Source organism: Podarcis raffonei, chromosome Z (assembly GCF_027172205.1).
Source record: "Podarcis raffonei isolate rPodRaf1 chromosome Z, rPodRaf1.pri, whole genome shotgun sequence".
Lineage (NCBI taxonomy): Eukaryota > Metazoa > Chordata > Lepidosauria > Squamata > Lacertidae > Podarcis > Podarcis raffonei.
The window spans coordinates 10,721,210-10,747,019 of record NC_070621.1 but is presented as its reverse complement, the minus strand read 5'-3'; the positions used below and the strand labels follow the sequence as shown (position 1 = coordinate 10,747,019).

Here is a 25,810-nt window from a genome sequence, read left to right as displayed (position 1 = left end):
CCCACTGGGTAGGGCAGGGCGACTTTGCTGTGTGGTTTCCTGAGGGGTCCAGGCTGTGGTTGGTGATGGAGAAGCAGAGGAGGAGGAAGAGAAGGCGGGCTTCTGGGCAGGTAAGGTGGCCGGCAGGAGAGCGCGCCAGCCACATGGCTAGTCCTCAATGTGCCCAGGCGGTGAAGGAGCCTCTGGGTCACAGGGGTGGCAGGATGGGGGCTGTAAAAAAGGAGGCATGCCCTCCCTGCAAGTCAAGATAGTTTTGGTGGTCTAATGCACACATTTTTTTGCCAAATTATGTTTAGGACGCACATTAGATTCGATGGTGCATTCAATACAGTATTTATTGGATTTATGCTTCACCTTTTTATCCCATGAGCTCAAGGTGGTGTACACAGATTCTCCTCTTCCTCATATAATCCTCACAACCGTCCTGTGAAGTAGGTTTAGGGGTGGGGGAGGAGGAGACGGAGAGAAGAGAGAGAGACAGGCCCAAGGCCACCCATTGAGCTTCATGTCTGAGTGGGGGTTTGAATTCTGCTCTCCCAGGACCTAGTCCATCACTCTGGCCACTATATCACACTGGCTGTTCAGTGTCATATCATCCCTGACCACTGACCATTGATCATGCTGCCTGAGGGCTGGTGAGTGCTTGGTGTTGTACAAACGCGCTATACCGATGTGGAAAATGTCCTAGTAAGGCAGTCGGGAGGATGCATGTTTAGGTGATGCCCAGGTGCCAAAATGTTTTGGGCCGGCCCTGTGTGAATGACACATTATTGCACAGTCCTCTTCTGTGATACTAAGTTTCAAGCACAGTGATAATAGTACATGGCTTGTTACTAAGACTTGTTTCTTTCTTTTCTCCCCCCTCCCTCCGCCCTGTCCCGTAGGGGACATGGGTGTAGGAAAGTCTTGCTTGCTCCACCAGTTTACAGAAAAGAAATGTAAGTCTCTTCACATACTGACCTTCAAGTGATTTTAGATGGTAATCCACAGCATGCCTCTTCTCTCTCCTCCTTGCACAAGTTGATTTGGGCTTTTCTTGTGTCTTTGATCTGCCTGGCTCTATTTGTGAGAGTGGTCCAGCACGGCTGAGGCAAAGACACTTAGCAAAATTGTTTAATGTGCCACTATTACAGTTGGACACTATTTTCAGTCTCTGTCTTAACTGGGGTTGGAAGAGCATCATGGGTTGAAAAAGCTTCTACATTCGCTTGAGGCCACATGACTCACTTATGTGCCTTGTGCTGGTTTATTTAAGATTGACTGCCTGGTTAGCAGTTAGGTCCAGTATTACTTTTCCCAGCTTAGGCGTAGGTTTTAACTGGACTGTAAGTTACCAAATCCCTTAAAGTCCAGCTATCTTTCTATTTGACCAGGATTTTAAAAAGTAAGGCATACCTTAAATTTGTTTAAGAACAAAACAGATAACGGAGGTCAAGAGCTAGTGTGGTTTTTGGCAGGACAGTTGTCTCTTTCTCATTCCTGATGAGAAAATGAACCTGAACAGCGTGGGGATGGGATAGTGTTATATAGAAAAAAGATAATAATTTTGTTAATGAAGTACAGAACTTTAATAGCAGTTAGATTTCCTTTTTTGGGGGGATGGGTGAGATGAAATCTGAAATTGAGATTAAGCAGGTTTTCAGTTTTACATGCACATGCTCAGTGTTGCTATTGAGAGCTCTAAATGGAAGTACTGGTCGCCTGACTCTCTCTCTGTCTCTCTCTCTCCTTTTTGGCAACAGTTATGGCAGATTGTCCCCATACAATTGGTGTTGAGTTTGGTACAAGAATAATTGAAGTTAGTGGCCAAAAAATTAAGCTGCAGATCTGGGATACAGCAGGACAGGAGAGATTCAGGGCTGTCACACGGAGCTACTACAGAGGAGCAGCAGGCGCTCTTATGGTCTACGATATTACTAGGTAAGAGGCCTTCTTGTGCTATAGACACCCTTAGTACACTCTTATGTTACCTACAGCAGTCATACAGCAGCTGCTGAGGTTAAACTCACTACTTTCCTAGCTCTTAATAGGACAAGAATGACACTCCTGGATCAGTTGGGGGCTCCTTCTCATCAATATATTTGCTCTCAAAAAATGGCTAATCAGATGTCTCTCGGAAGCCCACAGGCAGGTCATGAACACAGTGGCCCTCTGTCATTATTGCCCCAGCAATATTCCCCAGAATCCCAGGAATTTCGGCTCTGGACATGAAGGTGCCATCTCCACTGTGAAAGACCTGCTTCCATAAATTTAGCTAATTCATTTCAAAACTAGCAGCAGTCACTACATTTTATGGAAGTGAATTCCAGAGGTTAGCTATGCACAAAGTAGGGTATTTTTTCTCTTGCCTGCCGGAATCTACTGTTTGTTGCTTTAGGTGACCCCAAGTTCTAGTACTGCAGGAGAAAGGTGCTGGTGGTGGAATGGCCTTTTCTGCTGACTTTATCAACATAATGCACCAAGGTTTTGTTTGTTTGTTTGCTTTTGCTGATATTTCTGCAAGGGGCACGTGACTCAAAACAGATTTTAAAAGCATGGTCACTTTTTAGAAAAACAAACCTAATTAGATCTTTTCAGGATGATATAAGTGTCAAGTCATTGTCTTGATTTTAAGAGGAACTTTAGGCAAGGTTGCGGCTTTAACAGCTGCTCCTTTCTTAGCCCTTAATGTTATGTAATACCTGTAAACACTTCTCTCTTTTTTGGCCATGCCCAGGAACAACAGTCTGGAGAAGGAAGAGCAATATTCTTAAAAGTCAAGTATCTGGGGTTGTTGAGTTTCTGGGCTTTGGTAGCTTGCCAAAGATTCTTTGCTAGTAAGTGGGACAGAGACACATTGGCTCATCAGGAGCATCTGTTTTTGGGAATACATCGCTATCTCCTGTGCATCTAGCTTCCTGTATGGTGTCATGGAACTGAACTGAGTGAAGAATGCCCCACGGAAAAAATATGACTATTTTTAGCCCTATTTTAGTCTATTTTAAATAGGACATGAAGCCTGTTGCTAAGTGCAAGAAGTTGGGAGTATTTGTCAGCTCTGTGTTGGGCTAATAAATAAATAAATTATGGAGTCTAGTTATGGGATTGATATTTTACTGCCTTTACAGCTGGGTGAATTGAAACCAGAGGTTTCTAAACTAAGTTTTAACTATTCAAATTTTGGAAAAGATACAGAGCAAGCTTGGGAATGGGGCACATTGGTTAGTCCTACAAAAGAAGAGAATGGTTTTTCAGATCATTGTAAACCCTAGCAAACAATACTTCACCTTTCTGTATCTTGGGCATATGTGTATGTTCCCCAGACACACAAGATCAGTGTTCTCCCCGACCCCACCCTCCAGACAATAGCTCTTTAAGAGGAGATTTTTGCAACATTTTGTCTTAATAGATTTCCCTTTGAAAATCAGGGAAATGAAAAACAAGCAAGAATCTCTGTTAACAGCTCAATTCAATTGCCTAAATTGGAAGTAACATGTTCCTGTTGTGTCCAGTACCATCCTCAAAGCGTAATAGGAAATAAACTGACATATTATGCTGGTGTGACCCTATAAGTACTTAGTTTTGCCCTTTCTGTCTTCTGCAGAAGAAGCACGTATAACCATCTAAGCAGCTGGCTGACAGATGCAAGGAACCTAACTAATCCAAATACTGTGAGTTTGGCTGTTTAAAAATGGTTGCATTAAATGTAGGGCTGTCAAACACCCTTTGAACATCTGCCTTTTCGTTGTTTACATTTAAAATCAAACAAATATGACCTATTTTGATATCTTTGGGAGATGTTGAGAGTGTGATAAGTAGCAATTTGTTCATAAAGACACAAAGTTACCACTTAAACTACTACAGTACTTGCCAAAAGGAAAAGCTACCTTTTATTTTTTATTTCCCATTACATCAACGCATCAAAATGGGGTTGGTTTGAAATCAAGGGTGCCATTAACGCTCATCCACACTGAACTGGCTTTAAATTTGCTACCAGTGATTAAATTGTTAAAGCGAAGGTTGTGGCTTTGATTAAAAGGCCTTGTCCCAAAGCATGGAATCAGAACACAAGCCTAAATTGCCACCCTGTTGCATAAGCTGCTGCTGGTTGTCTTCTTATGAAGTATAATTTCCCCAAAATTATAAATGAACATAATTGCTGCCAGAAGGAGTACAATGTGAAGGTAATGGCAAGAGTCATTAAGGAGAAAAGGGAAGAAAAATAGTTGGAAAGAGCCAACCAGGGTGGATATGATTTAAATCAAATCGATTTAAATCACTACTGTAGTCAGTAAGACTTGATTTAAATCATTTATTTTTTTACAGAAAGACACATAGGATTTGGTTTGGGGGTTTTTTTGAGGCTAAATACCACCCTATATCTGCAGTTGAAGTTGGTTTCCTTCCACCCTGTGTAGCATCAAGTGATTTGAATACATCTGTTCCTGATTTTGGTTCTGTTCTCCACAGAAGTTAGTTCTAGCTAGTCAGGTTCACTTCCTCATCAGTGTGACTATTTTATTTCATAATAGCCTTTCTTGAATCTGAATGGTCCTGCAGCAATAAGAAGTTGAAGTGTCACTTAACATTCACACTTGAAGTTCTGGCAGCATTTGATTTTGGTTTTCCTGATCTATATAGCCTTGCATAAAAGGATTATCTTTACCAGCTCTACTCAGGCATGTCACAGGAGGGCTAAAGTGGCAGCTGCAGGATGCTGGAGCCTAGTGAGTAGGACTAGCATGCAGCTGTTGACCTCTTGCCTTCAACAGGGACTGCCAGTTTATCAGCAATCTTTTTGTGCCTTATTCCGGATGCAGGTGATAATCCTTATAGGAAATAAAGCGGATCTGGAAGCGCAGAGGGATGTGACATATGAAGAAGCCAAACAGTTTGCTGAAGAGAATGGTGGGTGTTGCTACTCCAGTGCTGTGAGTGTATAGGTTGGATTCTAGGCCATGATAACTCCCAGAAGCCGTTTTGGGGAGCGGGGAGACCTCAGCGATTCAGGGCCTGAGTTGTCTCACTTACAGATCTGGTTATGCAAACTACTGACCCTGGAGTTCTTTGGGGACTCTTATTTGTGAGGTTTGGTATGGGGCACTTGCTATTCCTGCCTATGCTAAAGTTGTATTTTGTTTCTAAACAGGATTGCTGTTTCTTGAAGCGAGTGCTAAAACGTAAGTACTGAGTCTTGATTTCTTGAAACCGAAGTTGCTTATGTGGATTCATCCATAATCTGCTTTGAAGGGTACTTTGATTTTTAGTCTCTGTAGCTTGAGCAATTATACCCCCTTGATACCTTCCCAATCTTGCTGTCACTACTTGCTCTTTTCCTGGAAAAGCATTAGGTATTGCTTACCCCTTTGTCCAGTGTAATTCTTCACTCAGTTGTTAATTAACTGTTTACTTCCTCACATTAGTTGCTGTGTTCATCAGTGTCACATGTCTGACTTTTGCTCATTAGAATACAGTGGTACCTCGGGTTACATACGCTTCAGGTTACATACGCTTCAGATTACAGGCTCCGCTAACCCAGAAATAGTACCTCGGGTTAAGAACTTTGCTTCAGGATGAGAACAGAAATCGTGCTCTGATGGCGCAGCGGAAGGCCCCATTAGCTAAAGTGGTGCTTCAGGTTAAGAACAGTTTCAGGTTAAGTATGCACCTTGAGAATGACCCGAGGTACCACTGTACCATTATAGTGAGTGCATAGAAGCTTAGCTAAGCCCCATAAGGTGGCTTTGGTGTTGGGGAAACAAGAGGAATCTGAGTTCTGTTCCTTGTTGACGGTAAGAAGCAATTCTGGCATGTTCAGGGGTTTGTCTGAGAATGTCCACACTGGCCTAACCTCAACCCCAACGCCAACCACAGCAATTCAAAAAAGATAATATCACAGCTGTGTTCAGATGTCACAAAAAACCATGGTTTATCATGATGGGAAGGAGCTAGAGTGAGCTTTGGGCTCACACATTCCTCTTTTGGCATGGCCTCGAGGAAGAGAGTGGAAGTTTTTGCTTCAGTTTTTAAACTGTTTGTCTTTGTATCAAGCAAACTGTTGCTTTATTTTAACTGCACTTTATTGAAATAAACCATCTTCATACCATGTTTGTTTCAAACAGGGAATAGTTAATCTTAATTGCAGTTTAGAGTTTGGGTGCCGTGCTAAAACTGAGGTTTACTTTTTAAAAAGGAGGCTTTCAAATCTCCCTGTGGCTGTGCCAGAGGAGAGGAGGGAAGGAGTGTGTGAGCCATAGTTTCACTGCAATTTGCTCCTTCAAGTTAAACATAATTTATCAATCATTTGATGTTTTGGGATCTTAGACTCATGAACTTTTCAGGAATTTCTGCCCTGTGAACTAGAAATTCTTGCTCTAAAGCAAGGTAGTGCGTGGTGGAATTCAAGTGCTCCATGGAACAGATGCAAAAGGCAACATTGGCTACAGGAGTTTGGGGTCCTTCAGGCAGGGCATCCTCAGCTGGCTCCATTAATCTGAAGTGGGGTGTACCAACTGAGAATCCTCTTGCATCTGCTTTCCTTGCCCCATGTAAAAGTGAGAAGAGTAATCCGGGGTTAGTTGGGACATATGGCAGGAAGGCGTGCAGGAATCCACACCATCCTGATGTGTGCTATGAAGACACTAGGGCTGCTGATGCAGAATATCTGAAGCAAAGAAAATGGCCATTGCAAGATGTTCTGTTGATGTTTCCATAGTGGTGGCGGCTAAAATAGATGGGTTGTGCAACCTTAATACCTATGAAATATGAATGGAAAAAAGGGTAGAAGCTCTGTGCTACATTGCTCCTGGATAGTTAATGGTGGGTATGTGAAATTCTTTGTGCAACAGGCTTTCTATATACATTCTAAGTTAACATTGCTGCTTTCCCTTTTATCAGAGGAGAGAATGTTGAGGATGCATTCCTAGAGGCTGCCAAGAAAATCTATCAGAACATCCAAGACGGGAGCCTGGATCTAAATGCTGCAGAATCTGGTGTACAACATAAGCCTTCAGCTCCACAGGGTGGCCGACTAACCAGTGAACCCCAGCCGCAGAGAGAAGGCTGTGGCTGCTAGTGACCTCACTTCTCGGCTCTGTTTCTGACCTTTCACCTCTGTTAGGAGCAGTGCTTTTGGCTGCTTCAGTTTCCTCTGTCCATCTTACTGGGTTTAATTAAAACTCCTGAGGCAACAGTTTAACACAGCACTAAACTGCTAAAAAATAAATAAGAGAAACTTAGATGTAATCAGGTTATCAAAGGCAAGTAGAGTCATACCCTCTCCCTGCATGGTAAATCTAGAAGTCTCCCCCCACCCCAGTCCTTGTGAATAGGTGTCACCAATACATGATTTACAAAACAGAGCACTGATGGTTGGACCTCATGATTTTTATTATTATTCTTTCTCTTTCTGCAGGGCTTTGTCTCTTGTAAAATTTAACTTTACTAGCTTCAGCCTTTCCTCGCAGTCTGCAAGTGGTCTGGATCTGTCCTTTTTAGTAACAAAAAAAGTTGATTTGCTGTGAAACAACCTACATGATTAGAGTGGGATCCTGCATAAGATTCCTTTTTTAGTGGGAAGGATTCCCTATTACGCAGTTGGTGGTGGTGGCGGCGTGGGGGGCACTCATTGCAGGAGTGTTAGCCTTCATCCATCTTGGCCTCCCACATGGCAAGTATCTATCTTGTGCTTGTGCTCTGTAGCTTGATGCCACCCACCTCTTCCTCCTCCTTACCATTTTTACCTTTTGTGGCCCTTGTTAACAGAACGTAAATATGTATAAATTTTGAAGGAACAGAGCTAACACTTTAAAAAGTACATTCTGTGTATATGATCTTAATGAAATAAAAACTGATTTACTGGCACTAGAATAGGTAATATATTGGTCTGTACAGTTCAACCTAATAATGACCACATCACCCCCAGCTTTAGTAACTGCAATTCACTGACCATTGGCTTGATTCCGTGGTGTTGGCATTTGGAGGTTGTGCTTAGGAAGCTGGTTCCTGACACAGTGCAAAAGAACACCTACCCCAGTGTAATAGTATCTGTCCTATCTCGGCACTGTCGTCAGCCTATTGCTGCTTTTGTTTAATATTCCTGGTCTTGTGCAATTGCTGGTGTGCTAATATACTTTTCCTCTCTCTTTGGGAAGACTTTTTGCATTAATCCAGCTTCATTTCCTGCCTTATTGTATAGGAAGGATGGGCTGTTGGACATCTTACACTTTTATGAAAAGATATATTCTCAACTGGACTGTCAAGCATTTTACACTCTAGGGATTTTGAACCATACCGTGGCATTTGACACTACAGTTGACATAGGCTTAATTTCTGCTCCTCCTCAGTTCTTCCTCCATGTTGTGGTTGCAAAGAACGTTGAGAGAAGTAATTCAGAGCAATTGTGTATATGCAGACCTGTCTGTCTACTTGGGTTGGAGCCACCACATATGTAAACAATCTCAACTGTACTGTAACTCTTCCATAACAACCTGCTATTTAAAAGAAAAAGAGGGCAACAAATGGATTAAGCTTGATTGGGCTTCACTATGTTTCACTGTTTCACTATATTGACTGCAATGCTTCAAATATAGCATAGGGTTGTGTTTTTTTTGTTTTTAGCCCTGTAAAGACACTAAGCAAGGCCATGTTCAACTATGTAAAAGCAAAGGGTGATAACCAGCATACTGTACAGTCAATGTTAAATAAAAGCCAAAACTGGAATGTGCAGATGATTTAAGTGTTTGGATAATGTGTACACTGTCCCTTTGTGTGTTTCTTTTTTGTTTGGCTCTGGATAGGTTTCTCTCCCCCAACCTAAGATTCTTAAAATAGATGGGTATTACAAAAGATGCAGCTTGGATTGCACCATGTGGGGTTTTTGCCCGGGGACCATGACCAGTTGATATACAATTTTAAGTTTGGGCAAAGGCAATCACTTTCTGCAGCTTGTTGGTGGTGCAATACCCCCCCCCTTATATCCTCCAAATTATAAGTTACAGTAGGTCTTTGTTTCTGTGACAGGACTTATTTGGGCTGCTGTACTCATTTATTGTAACAATGCTATTATCTAAATATTTGTAAATAAAGTACCTGTATCTAGATAAATGACAGTGGTCGTTCTTTGAAGATGTGAACTCAAGAGGGTGTGGATTGTGGGTCACATGAAGCAAGTATCCCTTTTTATATGAACCCACTAGACCACAGTTGTTGTAGTTTTGCTATATTATTCCATGTGTGAAGGTTCTAGACCCGTGTAATATTTGTCACAGAAGGTGATAGATGGCTTTATTGTATAATGTATCAAACTTAATCCTCCCTAGCCTGCTCTCTATGAATATTTATGGTAGTGTGAAAGCAAAAAACCCTGCCATCATTCTAGGTGAGCTGCTACATACCTATGTAGCTGAAGCACAATCAGCATGCTTGCCTTTAGACTTTAAATCCTTTTGCAGAACACTTTGTTAAAGCACGGAATGTTAAGACCAACAGATGTGCTGCTTCACCATCAACCAGTCCTCAAGTCTAGTTGCAGATCATCTTTTTTATCTAAACCTCCTGTAGGGAAGAGCCTAAAACCTTATTGCTATAAACAGGCAACAACCAGAAAACACTCATTTATCACTAATGTACATTTCTGTGGATTAATCTTGGCTGAAAGGTAGGCTCTCCAAATAGAGGAAACTGTTAGAATAAAATCAAGTTCCCATTTTAACAGGGACAATCCTCACACATGGTGGAATGGTGTTGAAAATCCCACCCAATGCAGCATTACCTAGCCCTAGATTTGGAATGGTGGAAAGTACAGTTCTCCCTCTTGAGCTTTGCTTTTGAACTTTCTGTTTCTACTTGCTCTTGGATCTCGTCAGTCTTAATCATTAAAGTTCATTGGAGAATATCACTGAAGAATTGTGAAGTTGCATAATCAGTTTGATGGAAGAAAAACTGATCTTGAAAAGCACATGTTTTATTATTGTTAGGTAAAGGGGGCTCACTTCATTTTTGTAAGTGCAGCATTGCTTAAGTTTCAAGTATGCGTGGTGGATCTCAACATTCAGACCAGTAAAAAATAGCTAAGGGTTGTTTTGTATTCCACCCTTTTATTCAAATGGTAGACACCACACTGAAATTAGTAAACCTAAGTAACGTCATGTTACTTCCAATGAGTCTACTTAGAACAACCCCTAGTGAACAAACGTCAGCTTCTGCTATGTTAATAAAGTTTATGCTAGTTTTCCACAGTAGTGCAAATGGACAACAGCCATTTGCTGTGGCAGAATCCACTGCAGTCCTGGATCACAGAATGGGAGTGGAAAGAGAGAGAAATAGAGGAGAAAGTTACTTTTTATTTTAAGAGTTTAAGCAGGAATTAGAATAAAGTACTATTTGAGGTAAACTGCAACAGAATTAAGAGCTGAGACAAAACTTATGTGCGTAAACTGAGAAAAAGCTCTGTTGGGGGGGTGAGGAGGGGAAGTGAGGTGAGACAGCCAGTCTGTATAAAAGTTAAGTCACATGACCCTGCATCTTCTAAGTAGGTAGATGGAGACAACCCCCATACTTTAAATACCTCCTTCATAGTCTGGAGTAAATTTGCTTCTGGTGGAAATATGGAAGCAGTTATTGCTGCAAAATCTAGGACACATTCAAATCCCTTAGGTGGGCAACATTTTTCAGAGAGCCTTGATTCCTTACAGGCAACCTGGGTGGAGCTAGTTTCAAAAAGTCACATCCATTGCATTTGTAAAGTAGGCAACATTCCAGCTGTGCACAGGTTGATATTTCTACACAAACACCATGCAGGCAAAGAATGCATGACACAAGGGTATCTACCCAAGGACTAGATACATAAAGCAGCCTAGGAAGGCTGTACTTTGCTTTTTGGCCTGAGGTTCCCCATCCCTGCCTTGTAACATCCTAGGTATGCATAGGAACCTGGTGGAATAACCAGTCACTAAATATTTATGTTTATAGAAAGCAGAAGAAAACGCAAGGTGTATTTTTTTTGGGGGGGGAGGGAATATTTATTTTTGTAAACAAAATTCAACAGAACACAAATTTTCACTAAAAATGCTTAAAAAGCTTATGCCCATTCACCCACATATAAATAAATGCACGCACCCCTACCCCACAAACAAAAGGATGCAGACATCAATGGCTGTAACTTTCAATACTGCAAATGCTACACTCTAGCTTGCATTGCAGAAGTGCTCCATAGAAATAAAAATTCAAGTAAGTGTGCATACGTAATAAAAAACACCTGAGCTCACACCTAAAATGTCTTTAGGAATGTTAACAGGGACATGGAAACCAATGAGGTAGTCTTCTGATGCCTTCAAAGCCAGGCTGTTGGCACGGGCTGCACCAATACAGCTGCATTTCGCTGCTTACCTATAATAATAATAATAATAATAATAAACTTCAGTGATTACTGTAAAATATGCTTGCTGCAAATGGCAAGCAAGGTTACAATCATACCAATTTACTGATTAACAAAGGATTTTCAGTTAACTTTTTAGCAGAAGTCATTTCTTAAGCATAAAAGGTGATGCTGGTCTGGCTGGAAGTAAACTGAGGTACTGTGTTGCCTCAGGTTCTGGGTAAGCTGTTACCTTCCTAATTGCTGGCAGAGCTAAGAAAAGGGGAGCTGCCAACCATGAATGCATCTAGGAAGGGCAGTCCAGAAGGCTGGCGAGAGCACCTCCCTCTAGGTGACAATATAGGGTTCAATACAACTGATGCTCTCCAGTGGAAGGCGCTACCTAGCTTCCCCCACAATGTACAGTACTAGAAGAGCAAGGCAACCGACCACATAGCCTTTATGACTATAGAAAAATAATGAATCCAACACAATGTGCAGCAGGGAGAAGTAAAGATCACTACAGCAAGGAGGCCACTCTAGAAACAGATGAGTTCTAAAGAGATGATAATGGTCCACTAGGGAGCAGTGGGGATTATGCCACCCAGAAATGCTTTACCTTTTGGAAGGTTGTTTCATTCAACATTACGTACCCTGTCAAACTCTGCGAAGGGTACTGTTATAGGCTTAGGCAGACCTTTACTCCATTGGGAACTGCTGGTGTGACCTCATCCAGGGCAGAGGTGCTATAATTAAATTCTGGTCTGTTATGTGGGCTTGACCAACAATGCTGGAAATAAAATCTAGGGGGGAAAGATAGTCCTGAGAGACTGAAAATGTCTTCAGGTTCTCTGACAGCTCCCTGGCATTGCTTCCACTAACATCTCAGATTAGGTGGGAGAAGTCTTCTGCCTGATCCAACCCAGGTGCTCTTTGTTCAGTGCTGATGTGCCATTGCTTGAAGGCAAAACTGCTGCCAGGACACCATGGGCAGAATTCCATGACTTGGACACTTTAAGGAGTCCTGCTCATCACTCAGTGGGGGTGTAATCTTAATTATGTGCTTGTAAGAACAACAGGCAGGAGATTGCAAATCTGGAGGAGCTATGGAGGAACAGTTAGATGAGGGCAATTATGTCCTCTTCTTATTTTCCTGTGGCAAGATGTGACCTTGGAGTGGTGTCTCCCCCTCCCCCTGCTTTTCTGAGCTTTTCCTGCTCCAGAACAGGGAACAGGCTTGGATCCCACTTAAGGTTCTGGAATGCCCTACAGAAGATGTAAAAGAACCTCATGCACTGCTCTCCACAGGTTACACTACCCCAACCTGGGGCTACACAGAATTGTACAAAACAGATCGAGGGCACCAGGATGGGGAAGGCTGTCATTAGCAATTAAAAACTGTAAGCATAAGTGCCATAAATCATGAGCATGACCTCAGTGTTTGATGCAAGATATAGGTGTGAGTTGTAACTCTCCCCCCCCCCCCGAGTTACATGGAGGAAGGCTGGTTACACAGATGCTAGACTTTCAAAAAAATGTCATACTTAGAAATAAGAACTACATACTTCCTTGAATGAGGTGGCTAACCTGTGGCCCTCCAGGAGTTGCTGGACTTCAGTTCCCATCACCCCTGACCAATGGCTATGCTGGCTGGGGCTGATGAGAGTTGGAGTCCAACATTTGCAGGGCCACAGTCACCCTGCCCTAGAAATTGTGTTTATATTTCAGTCTAAATTTTAACATTTATTGATCAATTCCACTGTTATCACCCCACCCCTCTTACCTGCTGGGATTATGCCTTGTACTGATGAGTACCTGGAGATTTTGTTGAAATACCTGTTGATGTCCTGGAAGGAGATCTAGAAAACTAGAAAAGATATCCCCATTCAATGAGCAAAAAAACTGAGAAGACAACACATTGCAAGAGCCCTTGACTTTTCTTGCTTCTGGAATATGGATAATAGCAGCAGCATAATCCCTATGATTATTATTTTGATTATATTATTGTAAGACTTACAGCAGGCTAAAATATTTGGTAAAATATAAAGAGAAAGGATACACAAAACTTTTATTCAAGATAAGCAGGTCAGAACATTCAAACTGAATAAATTCATTGCTCAGAGTAGTACATCTCCCAGTCCCTTCCTCCTGTGCTGAAGTTTTCCAAAACCCTTACAAAATATAAACTGCTAACAAGGTGGTTCAGTAAAAGGATATAACTAGAATCAAACCTGTTATAGTTTAGGCAATTGGCTCTGCAGAGAAAGCCTGTTACTGGAGCGTCTACTAAAAGGACTTGAAAGAGATCCATGGCAGTTTATTCCAAGGTAGCCACCTGGGAGGCTTTTTCTTAACCACTGTAACATGCATTTTATTTTAGCTTTGGTCGTTGCAGCCATCTCACAAAACAGGGACAGAGGGCAAGAAGAGCCAACAGCAAAGAGGTAAGGAAAAAAAGCAAAATACAAACTAGAGTGGTTACGTAGAAACAAATAGGAGAGAAAGGATACTAAGGAATTTAAAGAAATGCTAAACAAAAAACTGAGCAGAAACACAAATAGGAGAAAAAGAACATATCTGCTTTGAGTAAAAGCAGGGACTGAACTAGAAGAGGAGCAGCTAAATTTTCAAGACACACACCCCTGCTTTCAGTGAATCAAGAGTGAAAAGCCTGCTTGGCTCAGTGGACCAGATCCTTATCAGCCCTTATGGGGCAACTTTGATAGATGGTTGGGATGTCCCTTGTGCAGTGCTTTCCCAGCGCCCAGCAGCCAGGTGATTGTCAGGGCATTTGGAAAGCACTTTGCAAGTCCTGTGCTCAGTGCTCCCCAAGTGCTGAGCATAAGACTGACAGGACTGCTTTCTGCAGGGATCAGTTCCACAGTCTATCTAGCCACATCTCCACCTGCCCCACAGCTGACATCAGATGGGGGACAGGTGGGTGTAGTTTGGGAGAAACAGCCTCAGTGAGATGAAATGTTGAAGTATCAGGTTATGCATGGAGGGGCACACATTTTAACACAAAGCTATCACAAAATCCTGTTAAAAACCAACATACAATTAAGCTCCAATTTTTTTAGAAAATATGCATGTGAAAAGCCAATACATATTCAGACCACAGAGAATTAATTTCTGATATTCATGGCTTCCGGAGGCGGCGCCAACGGCAATGGCGGTCTCCTAACTTGGAGGGAGAAGCTCCACAGAAATCGGGTCTATCCGCTATGGCGCAGCGGAGACCCTTTTAAAAACCGCAGGCGGGAGAAGCCTGCGGCCGTGGGACTCGGCGGGTGCCAGAAGCGCCCCCCCAAGTAGCAAAGGGACCCCGCGAGGGGCTCCGGAGCGGAACGGGGGTGGCGCGGCACTGAGAGTCGATCGCTATATCTGTGGAGTGAAGCCGCGCAGCTGTTGCCGGAGAGCGCTGACCTTTTTTCCTCTGAAAATTCGGCTGTCAAAACAACAACCCGTGAGTAGGTCAAGTATTAAGACTGAAAATTTAAGGGAAAACAAAGTCAAATTTGGCACTGAAGCGGGAAGGTGCAAAGAGGAAGTCCACCTTCCGGTTTGTATAAAGATCAAAGCAAAGACAATTTAAGCCAAATACCGGGCAAGGAGCGCTAAAAGGACTTAAATCTTAAACGTCAAAATTAAGGAACTCCCTCCCTGAACTGAAAGAAAGGGAGGGAAGAAGGGACAGTATTTCTTGTGTTTACTTAAAGTATAAGAGAGAAAGGAGAGACGTAAGACCACCTCTTAATCCCTGGGAATAGACTGCCAAAACTGAATAGATTGGTTACATTGAGAACAGCACTCTCTATGAACAATGTAACTTGCTGAATGCTATCTCTGCAAAATTGACATTTTGAAACTGTTAAAACTGTTATTTCTCCTGCTGAAGGGGGCCTTTGAAAGTTCATTAAGATACTTTGTTGCATCATTACTGACTGATACTGTGTCCCCCTAGAGGCTTACTGAAAACGTTACAATTGACTGGGGAATTTTCCATCTAGTACTAGCCTGGGAAAGTCCCATAGCAAAACAAATTTGACTGTGGGAGTGACCTTGACTTCCAGATAAAGTGCCATGGATGAAAAGCCAACAAAATCGGATGAAAAGGTAACGAGATCAGGCAAAGTCAGACATCAACAGACCAGCACAATACTGCAGCAGCGTAGGGCATCCGCCTCTGGCCCTCCTGTGTCACAAGGAGAAGACCCAGTGCAAGCTGGGTCAAAAGGGATGACAGAAGAAGGATTTACTTCTATTTTGAACAAGATCTATGAAACTTTGGACAAAGTAAGTAAACAAGTTACAGAAGCAACAAATAAAATTGACCAGAACACTACAAGTATCAACAATTTGGGTCAGAAGGTGAATTCTAATACAGACTCAATCGAAAAACTACTACAACAGTCAGCATTAAATCAAAAGATGGCCCAGGAAGCAAAAGAAAAAGCAGCTGCTGTAGAAGAAAAGATAACACCGATAAGTAAACAGCTTGGGGACCATCAGGTACGGCTTGGGGCCCATCAGGAACTTTTGTCTATGATTGAATTGAAGGAGAAACAGACCAATTTGAGGGTCAGGGCAGTACCTGAACTTGAGAAAGATAGTTTGAGGGACTTTTTGACACAGGAATTTGTAGACTTTTGGAAATTGGAGGACAAGCAAGACTTCAAAATAATAAATGCCTTTAGACTTAGAAAAGGAGGGAGAAAGAACAGAGTGAGAGACTGTTTGATTACCCTTTGATCCAAAGAGGAGCGAGATAAAATATTGAGTCTGCACTACCAGAATACTTTGATAATACAAGAGTCAAAAGTAGAAATATTCAAGGACATCCCGAAACATCTTCTGGAACTTAGGTCCAACTACGGAGACTTGGTGACTTTGCTGAGAGGAAACAGAATTATTTTCAGGTGGGAATTCCCTCAAGGCCTATCTTTCAGTCTTAAAGGTAAGAAGTTTAAGATAAGATCAGTGGAGGAGAAAGAAATTTTTTTGAGAGACTACGAAGAAGATCTGCAAAAAGGAGCGGAAGGAGAGCTAGGAGCCTTATTACCAGGAATATTAGACAAAGGACTACCACTTCTGGGAGTGGACAAGACAAAGAAAGTGATACCACCGTCAGAAGAAGAGGAAGCATTGGGAGCAGTTGGAGGAGAGTAAATTTAAATACATCATGTCTCTGCAACTATTAAGTTGGAACATTCACGGATTTAATTCCCCGGAGAAAAGGAAAAAAGTTTTTCATATACTTAAAAAGGAACAATTGGACTTAATTTGCTTACAGGAAACACATGTGACAAGGCTACATAGGAAAATATTGTCTAACAAAAGGTTGGGCCAAGAATTTATCTCATCAGACAAGGTTAAAAAGCGAGGAGTGGTCATCTATGCAAAAGAGAGCCTGTCACCGAAATTTGTTTTTAAAGATGATCAAGGAAGACTTATAGCAATTGAAATTCAAACAGAAGGAGAAAATTTTTTGATAGTAGGTGTATATGCACCAAATGAGGGGAAATCTATATTCTATAAGAAGTTGCATGAGACTCTATTGGACTATATGGACTATAACATCGTTTTGATGGGAGATATGAATGGGGTGGTATCTACAAACATGGATAAGTCGCAGAGACAGGTAGTTACCAAAGATGGCAGACTACCAAAAACCTTTTTTGAACTGACTGACAATATGGACTTGATTGATATTTGGAGATCTAGGAATCCCTTGGGTAGAGAGGGAACCTTCTTCTCTGAAGCCCAAAAGATATGGACAAGAATTGACCAAATCTGGATAACTAGAGGACTGGCACCCAAGATTAGGAAGGTAGAGATCTGCCCTAAGACGTGCTCCGACCATAATGCCGTGAGAATGGAGATGAAACTAACACCAACTGGTTCCTTCAGATGGAGGATGAATGACACCTTGTTCAGAGATCAAGAGGTGACCAAAAAGGCCCAAAAAACTCTGAGAGACTATTTTGAGATAAATTTGAAAACTACCATGGAAAAAAGAATAATCTGGGACGCAAGTAAAGCAGTTATGAGGGGGTTTCTGATTCAACAGAATTCAATAAAGAAGAAAGCCCAAAATGCGAAAAAAGAAAAAATTCTGGAAAAAATAAAAGAGGGCGAGAAAAAACTGAGAGCGAAACTCAATTCACAAGAGATTCTGAGAGAAATAAAGCTACATCAAGTGCAGTACATGAAGATGATAAACCAGGAAATTGAATGGAAAATTAAACAAATGAGACAAAGGACTTTTGAATCGGCAAATAAATGTGGGAAACTGCTAGCTTGGCAGATGAAGAAAAGACAAAAACTTAATACCGTCACTAATTTGGAAGTGGAAGGAAAAAACATCCAGAATCCAGCGGAAATTAGAAAATGTTTCCAGAGGTACTTTAAACAACTATATACACAAGGGCCCCAGAGAGAGTTCGACATAGACCAGTTTTTGAAAACAAATGGATTACAAAAAATCTCACAAGAACATAAGATAATGTTGAACTATACAGTTACGGAACAGGAGGTAGAAGGTGCCATTCAGAATATGCAACTGGGAAAAGTTCCAGGGCCGGACGGCTTAACCTCAAAATACTATAGAACTTTGAAGGACAGGATAATTCAACCACTAAAGGAGGTTTGCAATGAAATCTTGGAGGGGAAAAAAGTGCCAGAGTCGTGGAAAGAAGCATATATTACACTTATACCGAAAATTGAGTCTGAAAAGACACAACTTAAGAACTATCGACCCATATCCCTGTTAAATGTGGATTACAAAATTTTTGCTGACATTTTGGCCAAGAGGTTAAAAAAAGTATTAAAGGAAGTGATACACAAAGACCAAGCTGGCTTTCTTCCAGGCAGACATTTGTCGGATAATATGAGGAATATAATTAACATATTGGAGAAGCTGCAAGAGGATATCAATAGAAAAGCAGTTTTAATTTTTGTGGATGCCGAGAAAGCCTTTGATAATATTTCTTAGAGTTTTATGAAGAAAAATCTTCAGGGGATGGGGGTCGGTCAAGGGTTTGAAAATGGTATAAGTGCAAGTTATTCAGAACAAAAGGCCAAATTAATAGTTAACAACGTGGTAACAGAGGAATTTAGGATAGAGAAAGGGACACGACAAGGCTGCCCAATTTCCCCTCTACTTTTTATCTCTGTCCTGGAGGTTTTGTTAAACATGATTAGGAGGGACCATCTGACTAAAGGTATAATGGTCGGAGCTAAACAATATAAATTGAAAGCTTTCGCAGATGACCTAGTATTGACACTACAGGAGCCAGAATCTAGCACCAAAAGAGTATTAGAACTGATCCAAGAGTTTGGTCATGTAGCAGGATTTAAGTTGAATAAGTTAAAAACCAAAGTTCTTGAGAAAAATTTAACAATGACCGAAAGAGAGAGGTTTCAGAATGAGACGGGTTTAACAGTGGTTAAGAAGGTGAAATACCTGGGGATTAACATGACAGCTAAAAATGGGAATTTATTCAAGGATAATTATGAAAAGTGTTGGTCGGACGTTAAAAGGGATTTAGAAATATGGTCAAACTTGAAGCTTTCCTTGCTGGGCCGAATTGCTGTTATCAAGGTGAATGTATTGCCAAGAATGCTGTTTTTGTTTCAATCGTTACAAATATTAGATAAAATGGACTGTTTCAAGAAGTGGCAGAGAGACATTTCTAAATTTGTCTGGCAGGGCAAGAAACCCAGAATAAAATTTAAAATATTAAATGATGCTAAGGAAAGAGGGGGATTTGCCCTGCCAGACCTTAAACTTTATTATGAATCAGCAGCTTTTTGCTGAAGGACTGGCTGCTTCTTGAGAACACAGACATTTTGGACTTAGAAGGTTTCAATAATGCTTTTGGATGGCATGCATACTTGTGGTACGACAAGGTTAAAGCTCATAAGGCATTTAAAAACCATATTGTCAGGAAAGCATTGTTTAATGTCTGGATACGATATAAAGACTTACTTGAAAATAAAACCCCAAGGTGGTTGTCACCAATGGAGGCAAAAGCTCAAAAAAGGCTCAATATGGAGGCCAAGTGGCCAAAATATTGGGAGATTTTGGAGCAAGAAGGAGATAAATTGAAATTGCAGAGTTTTGAGAAATTAAAAGATAGAGTGCGAGATTGGCTTCACTATTATCAAATAAGAGAGGTATATAATTTGGACAAAAAAATTGGCTTCCAGGTGGAAAAATCAAAGTTGGAAACAGAACTGTTAGATCCCAAAACTAAGATACTTTCAAGAATGTATAACTTGCTGTTAAAATGGAATACTCAAGATGAAACGGTTAAATCTGCTATGATTAAATGGGCACAGGATGTTGGACATAATATTATGTTTGCTGACTGGGAACAGTTGTGGAACACAGGTATGAAATTTACGGCATGTAATGCTTTAAGAGAGAATATTATGAAAATGGTATACAGGTGGTACATGACACCAGTCAAGCTCGCAAAAATCTATCACTTGCCCGATAATAAATGTTGGAAATGTAAAGAAACTGAAGGTACATTCTTTCACCTTTGGTGGACATGCCCAAAGATTAAGGCCTTCTGGGAAATGATATACAATTAATTGAAAAAGGTATTTAAATATACCTTTCTGAAGAAACCGGAGGCCTTCCTCTTGGGCATTGTCGGCCAATTGGTGCCAAAGAAGGACAGAACTTTTTTTATGTATGCAACAACAGCAGCAAGAATACTCATTGCAAAGTATTGGAAGACACAAGATTTACCCACCCTGGAAGAATGGCAGATGAAGGTGATGGACTATATGGAACTGGCAGAAATGACTGGCAGAATCCATGACCAGGGAGAAGAGTCGGTGGAAGAAGATTGGAAGAAATTTAAAGACTACTTGCAGAAACACTGTAAAATTAAGGAATGTTAAAATGATGTTGGATGGAAAGTAAGTGGTATTGGTAAAAAGTTTTACAAGAATATGCAAGTATGGATTGATAACGGTTAAAATATATATTTACAATAGATGATGATATTGAGCTATGAAAAATGGTAGAGGGTAAGGATTTGCTGAAAGGACTTTTTAAATGGGAATACAAAAGGGGAGGTGTGAGGAGGTCAAAGAATTAAGGAAATGAGACTAAGGACTATTGAAAGATGGAGTTAATTTTGAATTATTTCTGTTTTTCTTTCTTATATTTTGCTATTATGATTTTTTCTTTTTTTATATATACTTTTTCTATGTGTTTTTTCTCACTTTTTTTCTTTAGTTTGTTAATTTTTTTATTTTGTATTGTGTGATTATATGTTTGTGTTTAAAACTTCAATAAATATTTTTTTTAAAAAAATAATTTCTGATATTCAAGCAAACCCAAGACATGGGGAGAAAGTTTTCTACTAGTTGCCTCCAGCCAGAAAGAACTGCTTCAACAGCTGTTCTGGGAGGGGTAAGGAGGGAAAGGAGGACCCTGCCCCCAGCAGAGGAACAAGAGCCATTGGCTATTTTTTTCTGGTGTAAGCCACTGATCATCACTTGATCAAAAGGCAGGGTATACTTTAAAATAAATGAAAATAGAAAGGCTCTCTCCTACACAGAAGCAGTAAATCCAAATCAATGTGGAAACTTACCTGGTTCATTGTGAGAATTGACTCTTCGTGCAGAGAGTCAGTTAACCCTGAGGAGTTCAAGGACGGAAACTGCGAGTCTGTTGAAGTACTGCTAACTAGTTCATCCAATGCATCAACTTGCCTCTTCAGGCTATGGAGGGTGCCCTCAGTCTGCTGTTTTCCTTTAACTAACACCTCCACTTGCTTTGACATGCACTGACGAAGCTGAGCCTTAAAGAACACACTGAGTTAACTGACTGGTTTATTAGATAATTCTGTGCTATATCAATAAAGGGGTGCATAAAGGTAAAGGTAAAGGTACCCCTGACCGTTAGGTCCAGTTGCAGACGATTCATCTCACTTTACAGGCCGAGGGAGCCGATGTTTGTCTGCAGACAGTTTTTCTGGGTCATGTGGCCAGCATGACTAAGCAACTTCTGGCGAAACCAGAGCAGTGTACAGAAACACTGTTTACCTTCCCACTGGAGCAGTACCTATTTATCTACTTGCACTTTGATGTGCTTTCGAACTGCTAAGTGGGCAGGAGCACACCCCGTCGTGGGGAAAAGGTCTACATACTATCAAGGAAAACTATGAGCCCCACAATAACTGGAAATATTAGCCCCCTGCCCCACTCAAAGGCTGGGAACCTAGTACATGAACTGTTGTGGTACCTTGAGCCGATCCTCATGGTGCTGCAGCTGTTCTCGGCGTGCTTTTCCACGCCATTGTTCATCCTTGAGAGAAAAGAGAACAGATTGAAACAGGTGGCCTGATAAAAAGATTAAGGTAGGATTTGCTGATTGGTAATCATCATATAATGAACATAGGACAGTGACATCATAAATTAGCAGGGCTATGAACACCATGCAGCTGCAGCTACTCTGCTTAAATACAGAACCCTACTTACAAGTTCCAGCAGCTCAAGGAGTTCAGGATTTATTTATTTAAAACAGGTTTTAGACCTCTAGTTTTTTATTTTTAAAGAAATAGAAACTAGGACTGTAAGTGGCAGAGATCAAAGTCTAGGAGCCTGAGTGTGGGGGAAAGCTTCCCGTTTTTGTGTTTCCAATGCAGGTGTACCACAGCAGGGAAGATGCAGGAGTTGGTTGCTTCAAACTGAGATTCATAAGACGCACAATACAGGAAGAATGATGCTTGCTTGCATGCAAAATTGATAGTCTGAAGCAGCTCTGATTTTTTTAACACTGATTTTAGTAGGGTTGTGTTTACCGTGATGTGGACTTTGGAAAGGTCCAGCTTTTCATCAAAGCACAGCATTGTTCCCTCATTATTTGTGAAAGGATAATTTTCCTTCAGACTTTCCAAGTCACTCTGAGGTCTTCTTTCAATCTCAAAAGTAGTCTCCAGTTCTCCTAAAAGCTTTTGAGGGGATTGACTCAGATCCTTCAAACCGGTTCTCATTTTGTCTTTCACTTCCAGCTTAAGTGACTTCACTGTCCCTTTCATCTCTTTGTGTTGTTTCTCTAAATTCTCTTGACTCTTCATCTAAGCAATGGAACACAAGGGTGAGACAGCAGGATTTCAGAGAGGATGCTAAGGATTAACAGCCAATTAGCAAACCAGGCCCAATGCAGACACCCAGCAGGCCCTATGTGATCAGCTGAAGAAATGAATAGGGCCACTGGTGGGGCTCCTAATCTGGCCAGCATTGGAGGAACTGCTGCTTATGTGAGAATAAGGTAATGGTAAAGGGACGTGGGTGGCGCTGTGGTCTAAACCACAGAGCTTAGGGCTTGCCGATCAGAAGGTTGGTGGTTTGAATCCCCACGACGGGGTGAGCTCCCGTTACTCGGTCCTAGCTTCTGCCAACCCAGCAGTTCGAAAGCACGTCAAAGTGCAAGTAGATAAATAAGTATCGCTCCAGCGGGAAGGTAAATGGCGTTTCCATGTGCTGCTCTGGTTCGCCAGAAGCGGCTTAGTCATGCTGGCCACATGACCCGGAAGCCGTCTGTGGACAAATACCGGCTCCCTCAGCCTATAAAGCGAGATGAGCACCGAAACCCCAGAGTCATCCGCGACTGGACCTAACAGTCAGGGGTATTTTTACCTTTACCTTTTTAAGGTAATGGTAACATCACAGGTGCAATTTGTCTTTCTTCAGGCCTACGTTATCTCAAAAATTGCAACAGCTGCATCCTGTAACTGCCATCTCTATGTGACTTGGCTTGGTTGTGTTTGTGGCAATAGCCCCACAAGTGATTGTATGGAATCTGCTGAGTAACTGAACAACCTATGTTAATGGCTGGATGACATAGTAGTCAAAACTTAGCTATTTAATCATGTGGGCACAAAATTGGCCAAATGAAAACTAATTTATCAAATTACAAAGACCACCTTAGCCACTTCCATACAACCACCCTTTAAGTATTAAAAATATAGGCAAGACCTACTGCTGTACACAATTCCAGCTTGTACTGTTGGTGATGACAATTTCCTTCTTATGAGGAGTTTGATTTCTTTGGGCATGATAAAAGATGGCACATAATCCAACCAGAGTGTAAGCCAACAGAAAATATTTGAGCCCAGGCTTAATTCTCCTACTGAAATCACATCTTGGAGCTACAGATTTTGTAGCTACATTACAATAATTTCTTATGCACATGTAACTTGTACTATTTTAACCTTGCATGTTTGAAGGCTGGCTGGTTGAAATTGTGCAAATTAAATGCATGCAAGAACAGCTTTTAAGCTCTTTGCCTTGCTTACTAGGCAACGCCTTTCAGCGTGCTGGCTTTGGAAGCCTTGGGATGGTTGTACATGGTCTTGCAGGCACTCTGATGGCCTTGCAAGATCTTGTGAGATCATCCCAGAGCCAGTGTGCTGAGTGGGCCTTCTCAGGTAAAGGAAGAGAGAATTTAAAAGCTCTTTGGAAGGTTAGGGATGCACATGAGGGCGTGGCTCCAAGGGTTTGAGTATGTGTGTTTTCATGTATACACAGAACCCTTGGAACCAAACCTCTGTATGTGTAAAAGAAGCCATTGCTCTTGAGTTATAAAGTGAGCAGTGTTAGAAGTCAAGCCTGCCTTGAAACTGTTCCTGTGGAAGCATTCAAAATGATCTTAGCTGGATCAAATTCCATCTAGTCCAGCAACCTGTTTCCTTCCCATAGGAAATCCCCAAGCGGAGCATGAAAGTAAACAGATGTCCTGTGTTGTTTGTTCTCAGCAATTTGCTGCCTCTGAACATGGATGGCTGATAGCTTTTTCCTGGAGGAGGTGAGGTCTATCAAAGGCTATCTAATTCTGTAGTCATAAACACATCTTATGGCAACCAATTCCATAAATTAATTCTGCATTTTGTGAAGTCTTCCCTTATTGCTCACCCTGAATATGCATTTCATTGGATAATCCTGAGTTTTAATGTTTATGGGAAACAGCGAGGAAAACTCTCGATCCACTTTTTTTGCACTATAGATATACAGGCAACGACTGATTAACGCATGTCCAAAAGACATGTGATTGCACATGTGCGCACAGTGCCAAACCCAGAAGTGACTGAAAATGTCACAAAACATGTCACTAAAAGGGTGATGTGGGCAGTGCAGGGCGCACTTACATGCGCTCTGCTGACATGCACAAGGGCCAGGAACGGAACCCCCACATGAAATGGTCATCGACCCTACTGATAATCCCTATTCTTTTGTGTTTAGTGTAAAAAATACAGAGGAAGGTGGGAAGGTGGAATTGCCCACCTTTCTGCAGGATGTAGCACATGATAGAGAGGCAATTTGTTGGATCCAAGTCCTACCTGTGACTTGAGCTGCATGTACTCCACTTGGATCTGGCTAAGGTCCCTCATAAGCTGCTTTGCTCGCAGGTGGTTGTCTTGTGCCACTTGCTCTATGGAGGCAACTTCTTTTTGCAAACAGTGGTTTTCCTGTTTTTGTTCCTAAAATAAAAATTGGTGGGTGGGCATGTTCACAGTTTTATATTTTGTTTTCCTTCAGATGAACAGTTATGCTCCTGTGAAACAAAAACTTGGCATGATAATTACCATTCAGGTAACAGTGCTTTGACAGGGCCCAACCCATGGCAAATGACATTAAATTATGCACATGTGATTGCAGCAGCTAATAGACTGACTTGTGAACAGCTTAGCTTTAACCTTGCCAAGGAGTCAGAAGATGGCTTTGGGTGAACTCTCCTCTCCCCAACAGTAATGAGTGGCTGGGGAAACCCAGCCAGATGGGTGGGGTAGAAATAAATTATTATTATTAATAATAATACTGACCTACCTCACAAGTTTTTCATAAAGAGGAGGCCTACAACATAGCAACAGTGGGGCCAGCTTGGGATCTAGTGAATCCTGCACTTGTTCAGTCCCTCGCTGGGGTACCTCCCTCCAATACACTCCCTTCCCTCAATCTGGTGCAAAGGAGATTTAGATTGCAGCCTAAATTGGTTGAATTTACATTCCATTGAAATGAAGCAGCCAAGTCCCATTGATTTCAGTGGGAATCAGGTTCAACCAACTATCACATTTTTTATTACAACAAAAACAAAACCACGTACGTGAAGTGCTCTCTCGAGTTGGGCCTTCTGCATCTTGATGGCTTCCTTCAGTCCTTCTATTTGCTTTTCAGCCTTTTCCCTCTCAGTTTCAATCTGATCATGGAGCACTGTCTCCTTGGCTTTTGAGAGTTCTAGCTCCCTTTGGAGGGATAAAACCTCACCATTTTTTTCTTGCAACTTCAGTTCTTTCTCAGAGAGTTGATGTCCTGGAATCAAGAAGATTCATTCAGCCTATGTCACCAGAAAAGCATGTACCAAATTTCAGTTCTCTATATAGTGAAGAAGGACTTTTGCAATTTTAAAATATTACATACTGTATGCAATTTTAATTTATTACATGTACATCC

General features: G+C 41.5%; 2 protein-coding genes across 7 annotated transcripts in view; one reads left to right on the top strand and one right to left on the bottom strand.

The window, feature by feature from the left end:
* RAB14 (RAB14, member RAS oncogene family) overlaps window positions 1–9,084 on the top strand; it is a 34,429-nt gene extending 25,345 nt beyond the window's left edge. The window contains exons 3-8 of the mRNA XM_053374621.1: window positions 885–938; window positions 1,743–1,920; window positions 3,584–3,650; window positions 4,800–4,887; window positions 5,129–5,159; window positions 6,877–9,084. Coding sequence (XP_053230596.1) covers window positions 885–938; window positions 1,743–1,920; window positions 3,584–3,650; window positions 4,800–4,887; window positions 5,129–5,159; window positions 6,877–7,054 — 596 coding nt within the window. The 3' untranslated portion in view covers window positions 7,055–9,084. The remainder of the gene's footprint in view (window positions 1–884; window positions 939–1,742; window positions 1,921–3,583; window positions 3,651–4,799; window positions 4,888–5,128; window positions 5,160–6,876) is intronic.
* Window positions 9,085–10,976: 1,892 nt separating this feature from the next.
* The window catches only part of CNTRL (centriolin), a 70,752-nt gene continuing 55,918 nt past the window's right edge, over window positions 10,977–25,810 (bottom strand). For 5 of the 6 annotated variants that reach the window (XM_053374614.1, XM_053374617.1, XM_053374616.1 and 2 more), the window contains 7 exons: window positions 25,464–25,669; window positions 24,700–24,840; window positions 22,162–22,437; window positions 21,603–21,665; window positions 20,950–21,159; window positions 13,119–13,202; window positions 10,977–11,367 (listed from right to left, as the gene is read on the bottom strand). In XM_053374614.1, coding sequence (XP_053230589.1) covers window positions 13,128–13,202; window positions 20,950–21,159; window positions 21,603–21,665; window positions 22,162–22,437; window positions 24,700–24,840; window positions 25,464–25,669 — 971 coding nt within the window. In that variant the 3' untranslated portion in view covers window positions 10,977–11,367; window positions 13,119–13,127. The remainder of the gene's footprint in view (window positions 11,368–13,118; window positions 13,203–20,949; window positions 21,160–21,602; window positions 21,666–22,161; window positions 22,438–24,699; window positions 24,841–25,463; window positions 25,670–25,810) is intronic. The other variant, XM_053374619.1, reaches the window with a different exon arrangement.